At 37.4% G+C, this 18320-nt stretch overlaps 3 protein-coding genes and 1 long non-coding RNA gene across 4 annotated transcripts; all 4 read left to right on the top strand.

Moving 5' to 3' along the window:
* Positions 1 to 111: 111 nt before the first annotated feature.
* LOC133738288 (lecithin-cholesterol acyltransferase-like 1) lies at positions 112 to 1897 on the top strand. The gene is made up of 2 exons (XM_062165798.1): positions 112 to 624; positions 823 to 1897. The coding sequence occupies exons 1-2, from the start codon at positions 248 to 250 to the stop codon at positions 1736 to 1738; spliced, it is 1293 nt and encodes a 430-aa protein (XP_062021782.1). The 5' UTR covers positions 112 to 247; the 3' UTR covers positions 1739 to 1897.
* Positions 1898 to 7231: 5334 nt separating this feature from the next.
* Positions 7232 to 9740, top strand: LOC133739074 (U-box domain-containing protein 30-like). The gene has a single exon (XM_062166788.1). It carries the CDS (start codon positions 7969 to 7971, stop codon positions 9343 to 9345), a length of 1377 nt encoding a protein of 458 aa, XP_062022772.1. The 5' UTR covers positions 7232 to 7968; the 3' UTR covers positions 9346 to 9740.
* Positions 9741 to 11813: 2073 nt separating this feature from the next.
* LOC133736971 (uncharacterized) lies at positions 11814 to 14524 on the top strand. The gene is made up of 3 exons (XM_062164593.1): positions 11814 to 12381; positions 12765 to 12952; positions 13532 to 14524. The coding sequence occupies exons 1-3, from the start codon at positions 11883 to 11885 to the stop codon at positions 14066 to 14068; spliced, it is 1224 nt and encodes a 407-aa protein (XP_062020577.1). The 5' UTR covers positions 11814 to 11882; the 3' UTR covers positions 14069 to 14524.
* A 679-nt stretch (positions 14525 to 15203) lies between these two features.
* LOC133738292 (uncharacterized) lies at positions 15204 to 15881 on the top strand. The gene is made up of 3 exons (XR_009860052.1): positions 15204 to 15309; positions 15444 to 15579; positions 15769 to 15881. It is a non-coding gene; the product is annotated as an uncharacterized LOC133738292 (long non-coding RNA).
* Positions 15882 to 18320: the final 2439 nt, after the last annotated feature.

An 18320-nucleotide genomic window follows, 5' to 3' on the forward strand; every position in this document is an offset into this window, starting at 1 on the left:
TGAAGACTAGACCTGAAGGCCCAATATCTGCAGTGTTGGGCCATGTGAACTGTCACAGTTTGTGATAAAATTATTATTATCCATTAGTAGAATACGTATCTCGTTCTGCACCACTACTTTCTAGTCCGCAGGTCTCTGCCTACTGTATAATCCGATTGAAGAAGAAGAAGAAGATGGGAAGTAACGCGGCCAAAATAGTTCACAAAGACAAGCCCAGAACACTGTCAAAGACGAAGAGCAGAAGCAAATGAAGAAGCAGCTAGGATTACTGGTTTCGATGGCTGTGATGATGTACACGTGCCAAGCAGTTAGCAACCTCCACCCTGTGATCCTAATACCTGGAAATGGCGGGAATCAGTTGGAAGCGAGACTAACCCCCGATTACAAGCCCAGTAGTTTGGTATGCAACCGTTGGTACCCGATTGAGAGGGACAAGGAGGGTTGGTTCAGGCTGTGGTTCGACCCGACTGTTCTGTTAGCTCCGTTCACTACTTGCTTTGCTCAGAGGATGACGCTCTATTACGACCAGGATAAAGATGATTACCACAATGCCCCTGGGGTTGAAACCAGAGTCCCCCACTTCGGGTCCATTCAGTCCCTTCTGTTCCTTGACCCCAATCTCAGGTAAGTTTTCATACGTAATCGTGACTCGATTGATTTTGATAAGATAATTTATATGTTATGTTGTCGGATTGTAAATTGAGTTAGATTAATTGCTGGTTTAGAATTTTATTTGAATGTATGATTAAAATTGAGAGTAATCTGATATTAGGCCTTACTATGCATGACTTCGTTCCTTACTAATGGTACCTACATATATAGGAAGATCACAACATACATGGCACCCCTAGTGGAATCATTGGAGAATATTGGCTATGTCGATGGCAAAACCATGTTCGGAGCTCCATACGATTTTCGATATGGTTTAGCACCTAAAGACCACCCATCCCATGTTGGTTCTAAGTTCCTGAAAGACCTAAAAGACTTGGTCGAAAAGGCCAGCAATTCTAATGGAGGAAAGCCGGTGATACTTGTCTCGCACAGCTTAGGAGGCCTCTTTGCTCTCCAACTTCTGAATCGAAACAAGCCCTCATGGCGCCAAAAGTTCATCAAACACTTTGTTGCACTCTCAGCACCGTGGGGTGGGACTGTGGACGAAATGCTCACCTTTGCTTCAGGGAACACACTAGGAGTGCCACTGGTGAATCCATTGCTCGTAAGAGAAGAGCAGAGGAGCTCAGAAAGCAACTTATGGCTAATGCCTAATCCTAGATTATTCAGGAGCAAAAAACCAATAGTGATCACCCCAGATGCTACATATTCAGCTCAAAACATTCCCCAATTCCTCAATGACATTGGATTTCCCGAAGGAATTCATCCCTTCAAAACGCGCATTTTGGTCTTGATGGATCAGCTTGAAGCTCCTGGGGTGCCTCTTACTTGTGTTATTGGGACCGGTGTGAGGACAGCAGAGACTTTGTTCTATGACAAAAGAGGCTTTGATGAGCAACCGGAGATTGTTTACGGGGATGGAGATGGAACTGTGAACATGTTGAGCTTGTTAGGACATGAATCACTGTGGTCCAATGCGGAAAATCAAACTCTGAAAACGATTAGAGTTCCTGGGGTGACTCATACCGCGATACTCAAAGATGATGGTGCACTTGGTGAAGTGGTTAGAGAAATCTCTGGAATTAATTCTCAGTTCATGTTTGTTGAGCATGTAAATGTGCAATGAACTAACTTGCTAACCAGTGCTGCAAAAGCACAAAAGAAACATTTCATACAAACTGTAATGCTTACTTTCAATAAATTCTTCATTGGATGAAATTATTTTTGTAAAAATTATCGAATCAGATATACATGATGATCCAAAATGAAAATATATTTTGTATAAGAGGATATGAGGATGGAGATTAATTCTTAATTAAATCAGTTCGAACTTCAATTAAATTGAGTAAATATTCCGTGATATGTCTCTTTCACTTGGTCAGAACATTTGTTAGTAATTTTCTGCATAATACATGAGTAAACGTTTTTTCTCAAAAATATGTTTTTGTATTTTTGAAAGGAATCCGTTAAATTTTTCATACTTCGAAGCTAAAAGTATTATATATTTACTAAACACAATTTTTAAATTATTTTCCGTGTTTTACACATCTTATTAAACAAAAATGAAGATGCAGGAGCATGTGTATTTTAAAGAAAATTAAAAAAATAAATGAAATAAAACAGTTATTGCATAGAGAAAATAGTGGGAGAGAAAAGTGGGGTTATGGGATAATTTCTTTTTAATTTTTGAAATGAAAATTCATTTTATAATTGTCATATTTACCCTTGTGATTTAATTTATTTTCAAAGTTTTTTAATCTTTCAGGGTTAAATTTGTCAAAATTTTTAATTTTGGCTAACAAAACCTTTTTTTTTTTTTTGAAGTAAAGATGAAATTGTATTAATGATTTATACGATTACAATCGTACTGTAGGGCATCCATAACAGACTCTGGAGCTTGAAAAAACCAATCCATATGAATGTCAGAATCAAAACCAAAACCTGCTAATCTATGAGCAACATGGTTAGCAATTCTATAAGTATGATGAACACCTATAGAATGCAATTCACCCAACAAACCTCTAATTTCTTCAACAATAATTCCCAAAGGAGAAAAATCTTGGTCGTCTGCTGTCACAGCCTCTAAACAATCACTCATTAAAGCAACATTTGTTATACCAAGTGCCTGGATGATCTCTAACCCAGATTTAATAGCAAGCAACTCAGTATGATAAGCAGAAGACACATTAGGCACCCTATAAGCAAAACCAGCAATAAACTCACCTTTCTCATTACGCAGAACACCTTCAATGCCTCCATGATGTAATGAAAAAACATAAGCACCATCAACATTCAAACACAACATACCAACCATGGAAGGGGACCAGGATGCATTAGCTTTTGTCTTCTTGCAGGTTACCAGTGTCATGCTTCTATTAGCTTGAAGAAACTCTTCATACCAAGCCATAGTACAATTGTACAAGCAACAATTACTGGTGCTTGTTTAACATTATCATTCCACAATTTATCATTTCTATTCTTCCAAAGCCCCCAAAGGATCATTAGCAGCTTAGAAAAAATTTCAGATGAGAGACTGGATGCCTGTTCCAGTAACCATTCCTTGAAAATAAAAGGAGGGAATCTAAATAGAGAAAGGAGGAGCTGCAAGGATTTCCTGCGCAGTATGACAACCACATAGCACATGTCCAACACTCTCTACCTGGTGTGAGCAAAGCAGACAACCCATATCACCAGTATAGCCCTTCTTACTTAAACTCTCTCTTGTTGGTAGCACGTTATGACATGCTCTCCAGATACAGATAGAAACCTTCCCCAAGATATTCTCAAAGTCTCTTCTCTTAATAATAGTATAGATAAATATAAATTAATATAATAAAATTAAAAATTTAATTAAATCATTAAAAAATATTCTACTAAATTTTTTTAACAAACTATTTAATGAAATATCAGAATAATACAGTTATGTAATTTTCACTTATTACACACGTGTCCTACTTAGTAAACTAATGAAACACAACATGAGGCCCAATTCGACAAACTAACGCGATAGGCCCTAAGATACTGTGACCCATGATTTAATAAGGTAACCGCTTGATTTAGATTTGAGATGGTGATTTGTGAGGGGCAAAAGAGTAAAGTGGTGCTAGTTTAACTGTTTAAAGACGGGGAAGACTGGGAAGTCCGTGGGGGAGGACCCACCTAGAGCGTGGCTTTCACAAAGAGAGGTCCCCACAAGTCCAGCTCGGAAGTTTGACCATTCCGATTTTTGGGTCTAAGATTCGTAACATTTTTAATTTTTAAACTCCTGGATCGGGCAATATTGGCCTTTCCGGTTACCGGTTTGACCACTTTTGTTTGTTTCTTTTTAATTCTCGGTCTCGGTCTCTGATGACGCAATTAGAACCGTGCGTCTCAAACACTTTATCTCTCCTTGCATCTAATTAATTAAACTAGCATTTCAGCCATTTCTCTGTAAGTTATTATTATTTTTTAAAATAAATAAATAAATAAATAAAGAGTTTGTTATTGCAGAGAAAAGTGGGTTGTGGATACTTTTATTATTTATTTTTTTAATAAAAATATATTTTATAAATGTCTTAATTACCCTTCTGATTTAATTAATTCTCAAAGTTTATTAATTTTCTAGGGTCATTTATGTTAAAATTTTAAATTTTGGCTAAACATACCCTCTTCTCTTAAAAATAATATAGATTGATCGTCGCCTCGCTAGTGGCAGAATGAAACTAAGTGTCGTCGGAATTATTTTCCAGCGGCAACATAGTGGGAAAGCTGAGATTTTAGTAATTATGCTTCGTTATAATCGATTTATCTTTCCGGTATGTCACCGCTATGTCAAAGCAAATGGAGTAGCCAGTAGTGCACTCTTTGCTAATTGGTGCTTGTTATAATACATGTATTTTGTAGAGACTCCTAATATTATTTCGGGACGTTCTCTAGATGCTTATTGTAATCAGGGATTTAGGCTCAGCGTCCCCCATTTGTATTCAGTTTCATTAATCAAGGCTTGAGGGTAGTCGTATAAGCCCTTTATTCTCAAAAAATAATATAGACTAATTAAGAGAGAGTATTAACTGTATCGACTTGCACTTACATCAATAGAAATAGACGTTTAATTTTCACAAAAAAATATAATAAATAAACACGGTTAAATAATATTAAGTATATTTTTTTGTTATTAAAAAAAAATTAAAATATCAACGGCTGAGATCTGTTAGATATGTTAATTCATATAGTGCATAATGTATAGAAGAATTTTTCATTAACTAATTAAATTAATTAATTAAAATTACAAAAAAGAGAATCTCAAAGTGAGAACTTGGGAAGTAGGGATTTGACTAATAATTAACCCAAGAAGGAAGACCAGACTCTTTCCTCACTCACACACTGGTGGGTGGTGTGACATAACATAGCATAACATAATGGAACAGTGCTATTGCTGTAGTGGAATAGTGGGTTTCTCTCCAACTGCATCCACCTCTATGACAGCTTGGGTTTTCCAAGTTACCCACTCACCCGTGACCCGTACGTACCAATACAATGATGCATATCCATGATCACCCATGTAGTATTCTTTGGTCTCGGTCTTTGGTCGACCTCTAATCGTAAGGTCGGCAATCGATACATTTGATACATTGATAAAGTCAGAGAAGAAAATTTAATTTCAGTTGTCTTATGAGTAAATAAGATGAAGAGGTTCGCCGTTCGCAAACTGATTTTTTACTTGTTTTGATTGCAATTTTAATTTTTGCATTAGTAATTCGTTAGGTAACTTGATCTCTTAGGTGGGTAAGTCTTCGGTTGATCTCTTAACAGTGTCTCTATTCGTATATAAAATAATTCGAGTAAAACATTTATCTCGCATCATTTTATAAAATTTTAAATATATAGTTTAAGGGTTATGGACTTAGTCTTCATCGATTGATCACTATATTCCTAGAATCATCGATAGGTACAACTCAACTAACAAGTATGTAGGTTGAGAGTTAATAGTGAAAGGACAGAGACTTATTAGGTATTGAGTCGCTAAGCGCCAGTGCATAGAACAATTTTCGTCAATGAAGATGAAACGAGTGAAAGATCGATTTTTAATCGATTAATAATCTAATTTATATTATTATTTAAAAAAAAAGAGTTTATCAGCCAAAACAGAAAAATTTTACTAAAATATCCCTCAACTATTAAAAAATATTTGAACTGAAATATTTAAGAAAGACAAAATGGTCAATTCACAAATAAAAGAAATTTAACAAAAAAAATCAAAAACAAAATATGTGCAGAAATTTTTTTCACATTATGTGGAATAACTTCACATGTAATTATCCACATCTATAGAATGTGTTTGAAGTCTAGTATTATAATGTCATTTTCGAAAACTACGTTCCTAATGGAAATTTTTTTAAGACAATGAACTAAGAAAGAATGAAAAGACGACAGAGACTAGTATCAAATTGTAGCTAATGTCATTATGCTTGGAAGCTTATGCTCTTGTTAATAATTTAATTAGTTGGGAGGACGAGAAAAAAATGTTGGACCGAGTGGGAAGAAGAACGTGCAAAGTGGATTGCCACATCCCACATGCAATTTCGTGCACTTTTGCATTGGATTGCATTGGCGACATCATTTTCCCCCTTTTGAATATTGACTGAGGTTGCGTCTCCAAGTCAAGTCATATCGAATTGCGTCTTCACTCCTATTTAGATATTTTCTCACACAAAACCAAATATTACTTGGTATAAAAAAAAAAAAAACCAAATATTACTTAATTCTTCAACAATTCGGAAAGTGAAACGAAATGGTTTGCCATTTAAGTTTCATTTTCACAAGATTTTATTATTTTTCTCTTTTGTAGCAGAAGGAATGCAATTTGCCAATTACGCTAGTATTATTTTTCATTTAAGAGTTACATTTATGCAATCAATAATTTCATCAAAATACTCTTAGAAAAAGAAAATTAGGCCTCAACAAGACACCAGACTTAAAATGACTCTCTTATATGTCTCATTTTAGATCCGGCCTTGCTATTAAGGTTCGAGATTTATTTTATTAAAATTTTAAGATTACACTGTTACACTAAACAATTCTAATATTACGCTAAGTGAACTTTACATTGATTGATTTTTAGAATTACTATTTGTTAAATAGGTAAATGAAAGAATTCTTATGCTAAGGTCCCATTCCGTTCCGCTCACAAATTTAAGATTTATTTTGGCTACGAATATTCCCATTACTCAAAGGAATTTCTATTCTCCTACCATCTTGAGATCTCATATAAATTTCAGTCAAAGATAAGTAAATGGTACGCTCCAAAAAATAAATTCAGTCAAAAGCAGCCTTTAGCATAACCTGGCATTGGTTGCATAATAATTCTTAATTATCTCTGCCTCTCTGGAATCTGCCCTTTATTTATAAGACCAAAATACAAAATCCCCATGAAATAAATTTTTTTCCAGCGTCAGAAAATTTATGATTCCAAGAAAACCCAAAAAAGAAAAGAAAAAAAAGGTCCCCTGTATGACTGCACAGTCTGCACGTGTGGTGCACAGTCCCACTGCACAAGATTTTTGAACTGGCCACCGCTGGCTATAACCGGTCACAACTCTCCGATTTATTCACCCAATTAATATTAAACAATTTTTTGTTTTGTTTTTGGGGTTTCCGTCACCTGCCCCCACAAGAAGACCAGCACAGAGTGAGAGAGGAGAGACTGGAGAGAAGATTAGTCTAGTCCTTGTGCTTTTCCTCTGCCCTCTTCTTTCTTCTTAACTCAGATGGGTATGGTTCTCTGACCACTCTCACCCTCACATGTCTTTGTTCATCTAAGTTTCTTGGGTGGGTGGTATGAGTTAAGTTTCGACCTTTTGGTTGCTTTTGATTCGATTGCGTTTATCTTTTTCTCTCTCTCTCTCTCTCCCCGATCTGGGGGGTGTGTATGATTTCGAACTTTTTGGGTGAGCTTGAAGAGGAAGTGAGAGAGGGGGGGGGGGGGGGTGCTTTGGTATTGGAGAAGAAGATTGCAACTTCATTATGGGCTTTGATTTGGTGATGATGGCGATGGAGGTAGTGGTAGCAGTGGTGGTGGAGAAGTAGAACAAGGGTGGGCCTTTTTTGACCGTGGAAAAAAAAGAAAATAAAGAGAGAGAGAGAGAGAGAGAGAGAGGCAGCGGATAAAGCAAAAGAGTGTGAGAAAAGATAACCAATTTCATGGTCTTTGTTGCTTGTGATTGTCAAAGAGAGTAACAGAAAGCAAAAGCTTCTCTCTTTTTCCTCCAATCCTTATGGGACTCATTGCTCTTGCAGCTCAACTAGAATTTCTGTTTTTGGGTGTGTAAGGGGGTTTCGGTCTTCTCTGTTTGCTCCATTCACGTAGCTAAAAAAATGCCGATGTATCAGCCGCCTGGTCCGAGAAGGGTTGGGGATCTCAAGTTTGATGTGGGCGGTGGTGGGCAAGTTCTAGATCTGGAGACTGCTGTGAAAGATGGGATTCTGGGCGGCGGAGGTGGGTTAGTTTGCGGCGGAGGTGGGTTAGTTTGCGGCGGCGTTGCGGCGGAGAAGTTGGATCTGAAGAAGATGATAGAAGAGCTGGAGTCCATTGAGATTCCCTCGGTGTTCATTTGCCCAATCTCATTGGAGCCAATGCAAGACCCTGTGACGCTTTGCACGGGTCAGACGTATGAGAGATCCAACATTCTCAAATGGTTTAACTTGGGGCACTATACTTGCCCCACAACAATGCAGGAGCTTTGGGACGACTCGGTCACGCCCAACAAGACCCTGCACCAGCTTATTCACAGCTGGTTTTCGCAGAAGTACTCGGCCATGAAGAAGAGGTCTGAGGATGTGCAGGGGAGGGCTTTGGAAATTTTGGAGACATTGAAGAAGGTGAAAGGCCAAGCTAGAGTTCAAGCTCTCAAGGAGCTGAGGCAGGTAGTGACGGCTCACTCTTCGGCTAAGAACACAGTGGTGGACAATGGAGGTATTGCTTTGATTTCTTCTTTATTGGGTCCTTTTACTTCGCACGCTGTTGGGTCCGAAGCAATTGGGACCCTCGTGCATTTGGACCTCAGTTCTGAGTCCAAGACGAGTCTGATGCAACCCGCAAAGATTTCGTTAATGGTTGATATGTTGAATGAGGGGTCGATTGAGACCAAGATCAATTGTACGAAATTGATTGATGTTTTGATGGAGGGCAAGGATTTGGAGTCAGAAATTGCCTCGAGTTTGAGTCTTGTGGTTGGATTGTTGAGGCTAGTGAAAGATAAGAGGCACTCGAAAGGGGTGTTGCCTGGACTGAGTTTGTTGAAGACAATTTGTTCACACGAGTCAGTCAGGAGCTCGGTTGTGAGTGTTGGGACAGTTCCTCAGGTGGTTGAGCTCTTGCCGAGCTTGAATCACGAGTGTTTGGAGCTAGCGCTTCATATCCTAGAAGTTTTGTCTACTCTTCAAGAAGGAAGAGAGGCTTTGAGATGTTGCGCCAAGACAATCCCAAGTGTGGTTGGACTGTTGATGAAGGTTTCGGAGACATGTACGCAGCTTGCATTGTCAATCTTGTGGGCTGTTTGCAAGCTCGCCCCAGACGAATGTGCTTCCGTTGCAGTTGAAGCAGGTCTAGCAGCTAAACTGCTTCTCGTGATTCAGAGTGGATGCAATCCTACACTGAAGCAAAGGGCTGCTGGGCTCTTGAAGTTGTGTAGTCTAAATTACACCACTACTACATTCATTTCCAAGTGTAAGCTTACTAGAACAATACAATGAAGCAAAAAAATCGGTGCACTGGCACTTTGTTGATATACTTCATTCTCACAATTTTACTTTGTCCCAATGGATAAAGAAGCCAAAGAGCTTATGGGATCCAAGAAAATTCAAGACTAAAAGCCAATTGGTGTTTCTGAGGTACCCCTCTTCCTTGTGTATACTAGAAATCTTTGATTGTATTGGAACAATTGTTTCCACCACCAGAAAAGAATCATAATTTCATAATGTGGATGGATAAACTGGGCACTCTATTGCAATTTTCATTGTTACGATTCCACTGTATAAGCTGGCACTTTGCAGTGTTGTGTATTCCATCAGTCTCTCCACCATTGTAGAGCTTCTTCTTTTCTTTAATTGGAAATTTTCTCCATTGTAGAGTTGGCACATTCAGTTAATTGGTTAGAAATGTTAGCTCCTATTAATGATGGCTACTGTATAGGCTGATTTGCATTATGTCTTTTCAGAGATGACTAGCTGAGAAAGATGGGTTTGCTTGTTTAGTTAGTCTTTCTTTTAAGACCTACATTGACTGGTGGTGTAGTGTAGTACAATGTTTTACTATTTCTGGACAAAAGCTGTGAGGGGAAACAGAGTTTCTTTGTTCATAATGAATACTGATCAAAAAGAGAAGAACGGACTGGACTTAAAAACTTTACATCAGGCAAGGAAATTGCAGCACAATCATGGTTCATAGATAACCAACCCTACACAAAAGGTTATTCTCAAGTCGAAATCATGACAGGTTGTTTCCAAACTCAGAATTTACCACTTACAAAGAGTAAATTTATATCACTAGTTCAAATATGTAGATTTATGTCACTAGTTCAAATAGTGGTGATGTATATAATTACTCTTGGGTCTATAGTCTATACAACCTTGAACTGAAAAATTAAGTCTTATCCCATCAATTAATCATCAACCTCCATTCATGAACCAGATTTGCCTTGTGCTTTTTGGATTCCCAAAGTTTCAATGATTTTTATTTTCTATTTTTGTGTGATACGTTAATAAAAGAAAATTATGTATTACTTTGAAGCTTAAGGGCCCTCATATCCACTTTTGTTGTCACGAATGGGCGCACATAAGCACATGGATGGCTCCCAAAGCAATGAAAAGAGAGATTTGTACCCAAAAAAAAAAAAACAAAAAAAAAAAAGAGATCATTGAAACCTTGTCTACCTGAAAAGGAGAGAGGACAAGGACCAAAAAATTCTTTGGTGGCATTAGCAACCATGGCATCTTTGAATGGAATTAGGGTCTACTTGTTTTAAAAAACAACATAAATTTCGATGTTTTCGCTAGGGTTCGGGTAAAACGACGTAGTTGTTCCTTGAAAATGGTACAATAGCTAAGTTGTAGGGACTCTTTCTACGTATTGGTATTGATCCATCAAAACTGTTGCTATTATGTCACGCTTTGTTATATTAATCAATGTACTAAAAACCATCACTGACCCTCTTATGAAGCAGGTATCATGTGATTGTAACATAAACTATCATTTCGGTATCAAAACCGAAACCCTAGTATGTAAAGAATGAAACATTTTCTCATCGTTTTAGGGATTCACATTTTCAGCTTCATGGGCTCAATGTAATGCACAACTATTCTATAGTAGGATAGAACATGAGTGAGCCCAGTAACATGGGCTGTACATTCGCCCAAAGTATAAAGCTCATGAGCTCAAAACTTTCCCGCTTTCAAATTACTAAATTTCAATCTTATTCAGGCCCAATAACTTTGGGCCAAAATGAGATTAACTGCTATAAAATCAAAGTACCCAAATGCAGGGCCCGACCTTGGGAAGTAGGCCACTGCTCATAAATTTTGCTTTTATGAAAAATTATTTTTCTTATAAAAAAAAACTATATAGTTTTCCCCGTATTTTTTTAGGCTGAATATTTTTCAGATTATTTACCACAAAAAAATTCATGAAAATTTGAACGTACGTATTGGCTCAATGAACTCCATTTCTTCACTTCGCTTTGGCCCCCTGTAATCTTAGAAATTAGAATCAATTTCATCAAGTAGCTTAGCTTAAATTTAAAGAAAATTTCTTGATACATATAAATGAATGATAGTGGGGAAATGAGCAAATCACATAATGATCATACCTTGTTGAGCTAGAATTTTACAATTTAGTAATTTACATAAGAAAATGAGCCGATCACATAATTACGAGTTACATATAACAATAAAGTGAAAAAGTCACTAAAATACCACATGAACCGAGCTCGAAGAAGTGAAAAGTATATGAACATAACGCACAAATAAAAGGAAAAAAAAAATTATATTTAAAAATTAAAAACACTGAGTAGTGCTGGACGGTGAGTATGATTGAATGTGTAATAATTTTGTTTTATGTGTGTAGAATACACAGGTGGCATGAGTCGATAGGCTCCACCAACTTCGACAGATTGGTCCATAAACCAGTAGATTCACTGCGCCCGTACACTTTTTGAAACCCCCATTTTGAATCCCTCACTTTCTTCTCTCCAAATCCCAACAACACCAAAAAAAAAAAAAAAAAAAAATTGAAAATGTCATGGCTCGCCCACTCGCTCTCTAAATCCCTCCGTATCGACGGCGACGGCGAAGGCCAAGATCACGACGACGACGTCGTACCCCACCGCAACACCAACAATGAAGCTGACGTCCCGCCCACCGCCTCCACCAAACCCCAAGACAAAGACAACAACGAAATCCAATCGGATGCAGAAGCAGTTGAAGACGCCCAAACGCGTGGCGTGAAAGAAGACCTATCGGAATTCCAGCAAACCCTAACGCGCCAATTCTGGGGCGTCGCCTCGTTCCTTGCGCCACCACCGCCCTCTGATCGATTAGCTTCTCCGCCCGATTGCGATCGATCCGAGCCGGCCGATCACCCACCCGGTCAATCGCCGATGGCGTTCAATGAAGAGGAGGAGGAGGAGTGCGCCGTCGGTGTCACTGACGAGGTCTTGGCCTTCGCTAGAAACATCGCGATGCATCCAGAGACCTGGTTGGACTTTCCTCTTGATGAAGAAGAAGACTTGGGAGGTATGTGTGAATGTACATCTCATTTCTTGTTAATTCTTTGGTCAATTGATTGTTAATCTCCAAATTTGAATGTTCTTTTTTGTTCTAAATCTTATGTTAGGTGTGTTGCATCTGCTCTATTATTTGGTAGTACATTGTGTGCTGTGTTTAGCTTAGGGGCCGAGATTTGTAGAAGGATTAGCTTGAATGTATGTTTTGAATAATGTAGTTGATAATAGTTGCGAAAGTTGACATTAGTGCAGGGTAAACGAATTTTGAAGTGGAATTATTTGTTACATTGGGATTGATTGTAGGTTTTTCGTTTTGCTTGATCAAGGATGTGCCTTTTTGGAGTGATGTAGTTCTGTAATTGGTGCCTAATTTATGCACATTTCTTATTCTAGATTTTGAAATGTCTGATGCCCAGCAAGAGCATGCTATGATGATTGAACATCTTGCGCCGAGATTAGCTGCTTTGAGAATCGAGCTTTGTCCGTGCCATATGAGCGAGAGTTACTTCTGGAAAGTCTATTTTGTTCTTCTGCATTCGAGGCTCAACAAGCAGGATGCTGAGGTTTTGTCCACACCTCAGGTAAGCTTTTCGTTTTTGTATATGCTTTCAGTGTCCCTTTATCAAAGGATTCAATTCAATGCTGGTTCAAAACTGTTGCTTCATGCCAATCCTTGACTTTCAGATTCCATTTGTTTGTTCTTACGCAAGACCAAGCTTGAGTATATCAAATATACACAAAGTATCGGTGATATTGAGTGCAAGTAATTGCTTGAACTGCTCTATGGGATTTTCCAGGGATGGCTTTTGATAGTTCTAGATGTTCATTCATACACATTGGGTATTCATTCTTGGGTAGAGTTCAACTTCAGTATTCTGTAGGTTACAGTTGGTCTTGCTAAGTTTATTGAAGAGACAGAAAACTAGAAGAGGCCAATCAGTCCTTGCATTTGATGTAGTTGTTTGAACTCTTTTAATTGCATTTTTTATGAATTTCTGGATGGATTCAAATTTTCACACACACATACATATATATGTATCTGATTTTGTGTCCTGTGGAAGTTAGGAATAACTAGAAAGATGATTCCCAAAGCATTGGAACAATTTTTGAGATTTTTCCCAAGTTTAAGCAGAAAACATTTTGTTGGTGAAATCTTGCAGGTAATGGAAGCCAGAGCAATGTGGATGCAAGAGCTACAATGTCAGACTCCAACATCAATTTCTAAAATGTCAGAACATGAATGGTTTGGAAGAAGCACTTCACGTTTAAAATACAGTTCAAATGCAATACATGAAGATTATGAAGATTACTCTCCGGTCTCATCACATACTCCTCATTATGAGGATACACTTCATAAGACGTATCCTTTTGAATCAACCATGCCTTCCACAGCCGATGAGACTGAGAAGCACCCAGTTGAGAGTAATGAGATGCCATTCATTGATAAGTCCGTTATCGAAGAAAAGCCCTTCATTAGGACTGAGGATAAGAATGTGACAGTTGGTCCGTCCTCTGAGATACTAGTTAATAGCTATGACGACGATGACAATGATGACTGGCCAGAGGATGATGGTGAATTATATGGGTGTAGTGGAACAGCTGTTGCTTTGATAAATGAAGAAGACATATCTTTCAGTGATCTTGAGGATGATGATTTCCAGGCACCCGCTAAATTAAGGTTCATCTCAAAGGAGTAAGAAATATGAAGGACAATACATGTAAATGACTATGCACGGGCTCTGCTCATTGGAGAAAAGATGGAACTTTAAGTCATCTGATAACTGTAGGGGCGAGGAATTTTAGATAACTTGCAAATTCCCTACTCAATAGCCCCACGCAGGGACTCTTCTAAATCACATGAGAACTGTTCTACTGAATAGTCCCGCACTCGGACGAAAGCCTGTGTTGATGCTACTGTTCTAATACCAAATTGTACATGATTTTGTTGCCAACTAGCAACTCAAGTCTTTACAGAAAAGTTTATGTGTGATTGATTGATTGGTTTGGATAGGATTTGTAATTACAATATATAGTGATTCGGTGATGGAAAGAAGAATTTGCTCAAAATTTTGGTGGTTAAAAGATGTGTATGCTGAATGTCTGATCTTGGAATGAATGGAATGAATAAAAACAATTTTGCCTTTCTTGTTATTCATCTTCTGTATACATCTCTTTGCTGATCTTGGTTGTTTAGGCATGAACGCAATTGATAGACGCAAGTTTACCTGATGTTTTCATGAGTTTCTAAACCAGCTGTATCTGCCTGTGGTGGAGTTCACCAGCCTATGGACAGATGGCTGAGTATTTTCTTTTCATGGAGATATCAGAAGTGTCGTCGCTTGGTAGATTTATAAACTTACATGCTTACGATATACGTATAAACCGGTATATATATTTTGCATCTCTTCGGGGTATATTAATGCATCAATGCTACTTTTACAATGAATAATGCAGACGTTCCATTGTTGAACCTGACTCGACACCTTTTCAATAAAGAAAATCTAGTCTTAGATGTTAATGTTTATCATCATGCGTGACTCAAATGTAAAAGCTGCCAAATTACTAATATAGGATCTGGAGATGTGAGAATGCCACAAAGGGATTCTATAATAATGGAAAATTTAACTTTTTGCAGGTAATTGGAAACATATACGTAAAGAGAAGATATGGATAACCAAATTTTCCGGTGTGAAAACATTAAAGAGCAGAATCCAGCAATTCTCTGAAACAATTAAAGGAATACCATATGTGTTCATATTACATGCATGAATGAGAAGGCATAAAATTGAAGTACATGCTATATATATAGGACCAATTCTATATATAGGACCAATCACATTTGAGTAATTCTATACCAATTCTATAAGGCTAGTACTCTTGCTTTGAAGAAATAAGTTGAATCGATCTGCTCTATTCAAGTCGAAAAATATGAGTTCTGGTATGTTATAGCTTCCCATACAGTTTGTTTAGGAGTCTTCTTAGTTTTGGCCTTCAAATTTTATGTTTTTGTTGTTCTTTCTCTGTGTTTGGTGTTTTCTTAATCTAGTGATAAAAAATCATATGGATCTGTAGGTTATCCTCCACCTGGATACGGTGGATATCCACCACCATCAACCGGCTATCCTCAGCCTCCTCAGCCTCAAGTTATTGTCCAACAACCACCACCACCACCACAACAATCGCAATCCACTGGATGCATGGAAGGATGGTAGTTTCTTTCTCTTGTCCATCTATTGTCATATTAATTACTGTCCCAAAGACTTGTAAATCAGTAGTAGTTGAGTGTAAATTTATTGTCAAAACCAAATTGTTGGGTAGATCGATCTCAGATGCTTAAACAACCAAAAGGGAAGAGGAAATTGTACACTGACTAAATCATTCCTTGACATCCTTGCAGTTTGGCTGCTCTTTGCTGTTGTTGCTGCTTGGAAATGCTTTGCTCATAAAACAGATCAAGGATGTATGCTGCTTCAAATTGGAAGCTAAATAATGCGGAATAATATATACAGTCTAGCTAGTTTGCATTTGAGTTTTGCTTATTGTATGCAAATGCATGTTGCTTTCCTTCAATTGAAATGAATTTCATGAATTTTGGACTCAATTTCCACAACACCTTTGCTTATAAGTGAAGAACATACGACTAGAACCATCCGAGCAAACAAATATAGGTCAAAAGTTTCAAACTTAGACAATTAGAGATGTAAGTGTAGGCCATAAAAGTAAAACCATCAGAGCAAACAAATATGAGCCAAAGTTCCATACTTAGACAATATCATGAATCCTGTTTATGTATGTACATGTAAAATAATTTTCTTTACATTTGTGTATGAAAATAAAAACATTACTTCTGACACAAACGATCTAATCACTGCTAGCAATATGAATAACATGAGGTGGAGGATGATGCAAAGGTTTATTTGAGAAAAGATCATAATTCTCCATATTTTGATAACCAATGAGTGATTAGTGACCAAAAGTTCTCCGCCTCAAAAAATACGAGCTACAAATCATTCTTAAATTTTCTCCAATATCTCACTCAATATCACAATCAAAATAGATTTCGAATAAGACATGTTCGACAAATTTTTTTCAAATACACTAAAAATGACAATCCGTTATGTAATTCAACGGTAAGTATTCTTCAACAATTATTGGAAAGTGTCTTGAACTTCATCCCTTATTCTCCACAGCAACTAAGAATCATTACAAAGATAAATGCCTCAAAAATGAGTTCGATATGAAACACAAGATTCTTATATGCATGATCATTTTGCTCAATATTTACGCTCATGAATTTCATACTTCGGTGCTTTTTCCTATGATTTTTTCTTTTTCTCGAGCATTTAATCATTTTACTTTATGTAATTATCAATTTAAGGGAGGGGTTCGAGATCTAGTCGGCTTTTCGGGTTTTTTGGCGGCAGTTCTTCGTTTGGGGGCGATCTGTGCAGTGTTTGTTCTGGGTCGGCTCCAAAGGCCCTTACCTAGATCTGCAATGGTGGAGGACCAGGGCCAGCCGCCTGACTGGTGACCAAAGGCTGTTTTCTCGGTGGCTTGCTGCTGGCGGGTCTGGTGAGGGGAGATGAAGAAGTTGGGCTTTGGCTATTTCAGTCTCTCTGCCTGCTTGGGTCACTGTTTGTGGCTTGGCTGCCTGGCTGGGCTGGCCCATCTTTCTTCATTTGCCTTTGTTAGATCATGTCTGTTGTGGGCCTTGGGAGGAGCAGTAGAATGTTTTTTTGTTTTTGCTTTGAATAATTGAGCTCGGCTCGGCTCCTACACTTTTTGGCCCTTGATCATTGCTGTGTGCTGGGTGATGAGTGGTGATGTACACCATGAAGGTCTTAGGCGTCAATGTTTGTCATGTCGGTTGCTTTGACTTAGGGTTAGATAGGTGTAGGTGTTTTTTATTTTCTGTTTTTTCTTTTTAGTTTGGTTTTTTCTATTTGGTAGCCTTGCTCTTACATATTGCTTTGTTCGTTGAGATGTAATATGAGAGATTTTCTAATTCCTCTAACTTGACTAAGAGATGTCGTTATTATTAATGGAACATGATTCTGTTTCCTTTAAAAGTATTTTAGGGCTTCAGACCTAGATTGATTTGTCACAATCGTGTGGGCCAAGTTTCTTGGGTCATTTAGAGCATTGGGCCCCTATCAACCAAGAAATGAGCGCCATTTAATAAAGCCATTTAATCGTATGGGCCAAGTTTCTTGGGTTATATAAGTTTTTGCTGTGGATCAAGGGTGCGCTTCTTCACATTTGAAGCTAAACGATGCAGAATAATATTTACCCAGCCTTAGCTAGTCGGCATCTTGAGTTTCGCTTATTGTATGCAATGGGATGATTCAAAGACATCTACTTTCACTTCTTGATTTTTGGTGTCAGTTTACTCTATGCATGCAATATCTTTTCACTTTCCTTTATTTATAAGATCTCCATACTTGAATTGTTGGCACTTGCCAACAGTGGCGGATCCATAAAATTTTCTTAGGTATAGCCGTATAGTAAGATTATTAATAGACTTCTTTTCAATTGGTTTTCAAAGAAAAATTTGTTATATTTTAATTGGAGTTATAAACTCTTAAATCTGTAGCGATTACATACATGAAAATTGGAGCATAAATAGATATCACTTACTAAATCAAAATTATGAAAAACAAAAAAAAAATTATCAAGGGTTTAAATATTATAAAAATTGTAGTTTATAAAAGTATAAATATTATGTTATCTTAAAAAGAAAAAAGTTTAAACAAAAAATATTTAAAGAAATACACAAGAAGTGTAGAATGCCAGTATGCCACCTGTGCTATGTAATATCTTTGACAAGTATTATCTATAGTTCTATACTATATATTTTTTATTTTATTGATATCTATATCATATTTAAGAGGAGAAGACTTACTCACCATAACTTTTTCTTTTTTTTTTAGAAAACTTACTCACCATAAC

This window comes from Rosa rugosa, chromosome 3 (genome assembly GCF_958449725.1).
Source record: "Rosa rugosa chromosome 3, drRosRugo1.1, whole genome shotgun sequence".
NCBI lineage: Eukaryota > Viridiplantae > Streptophyta > Magnoliopsida > Rosales > Rosaceae > Rosa > Rosa rugosa.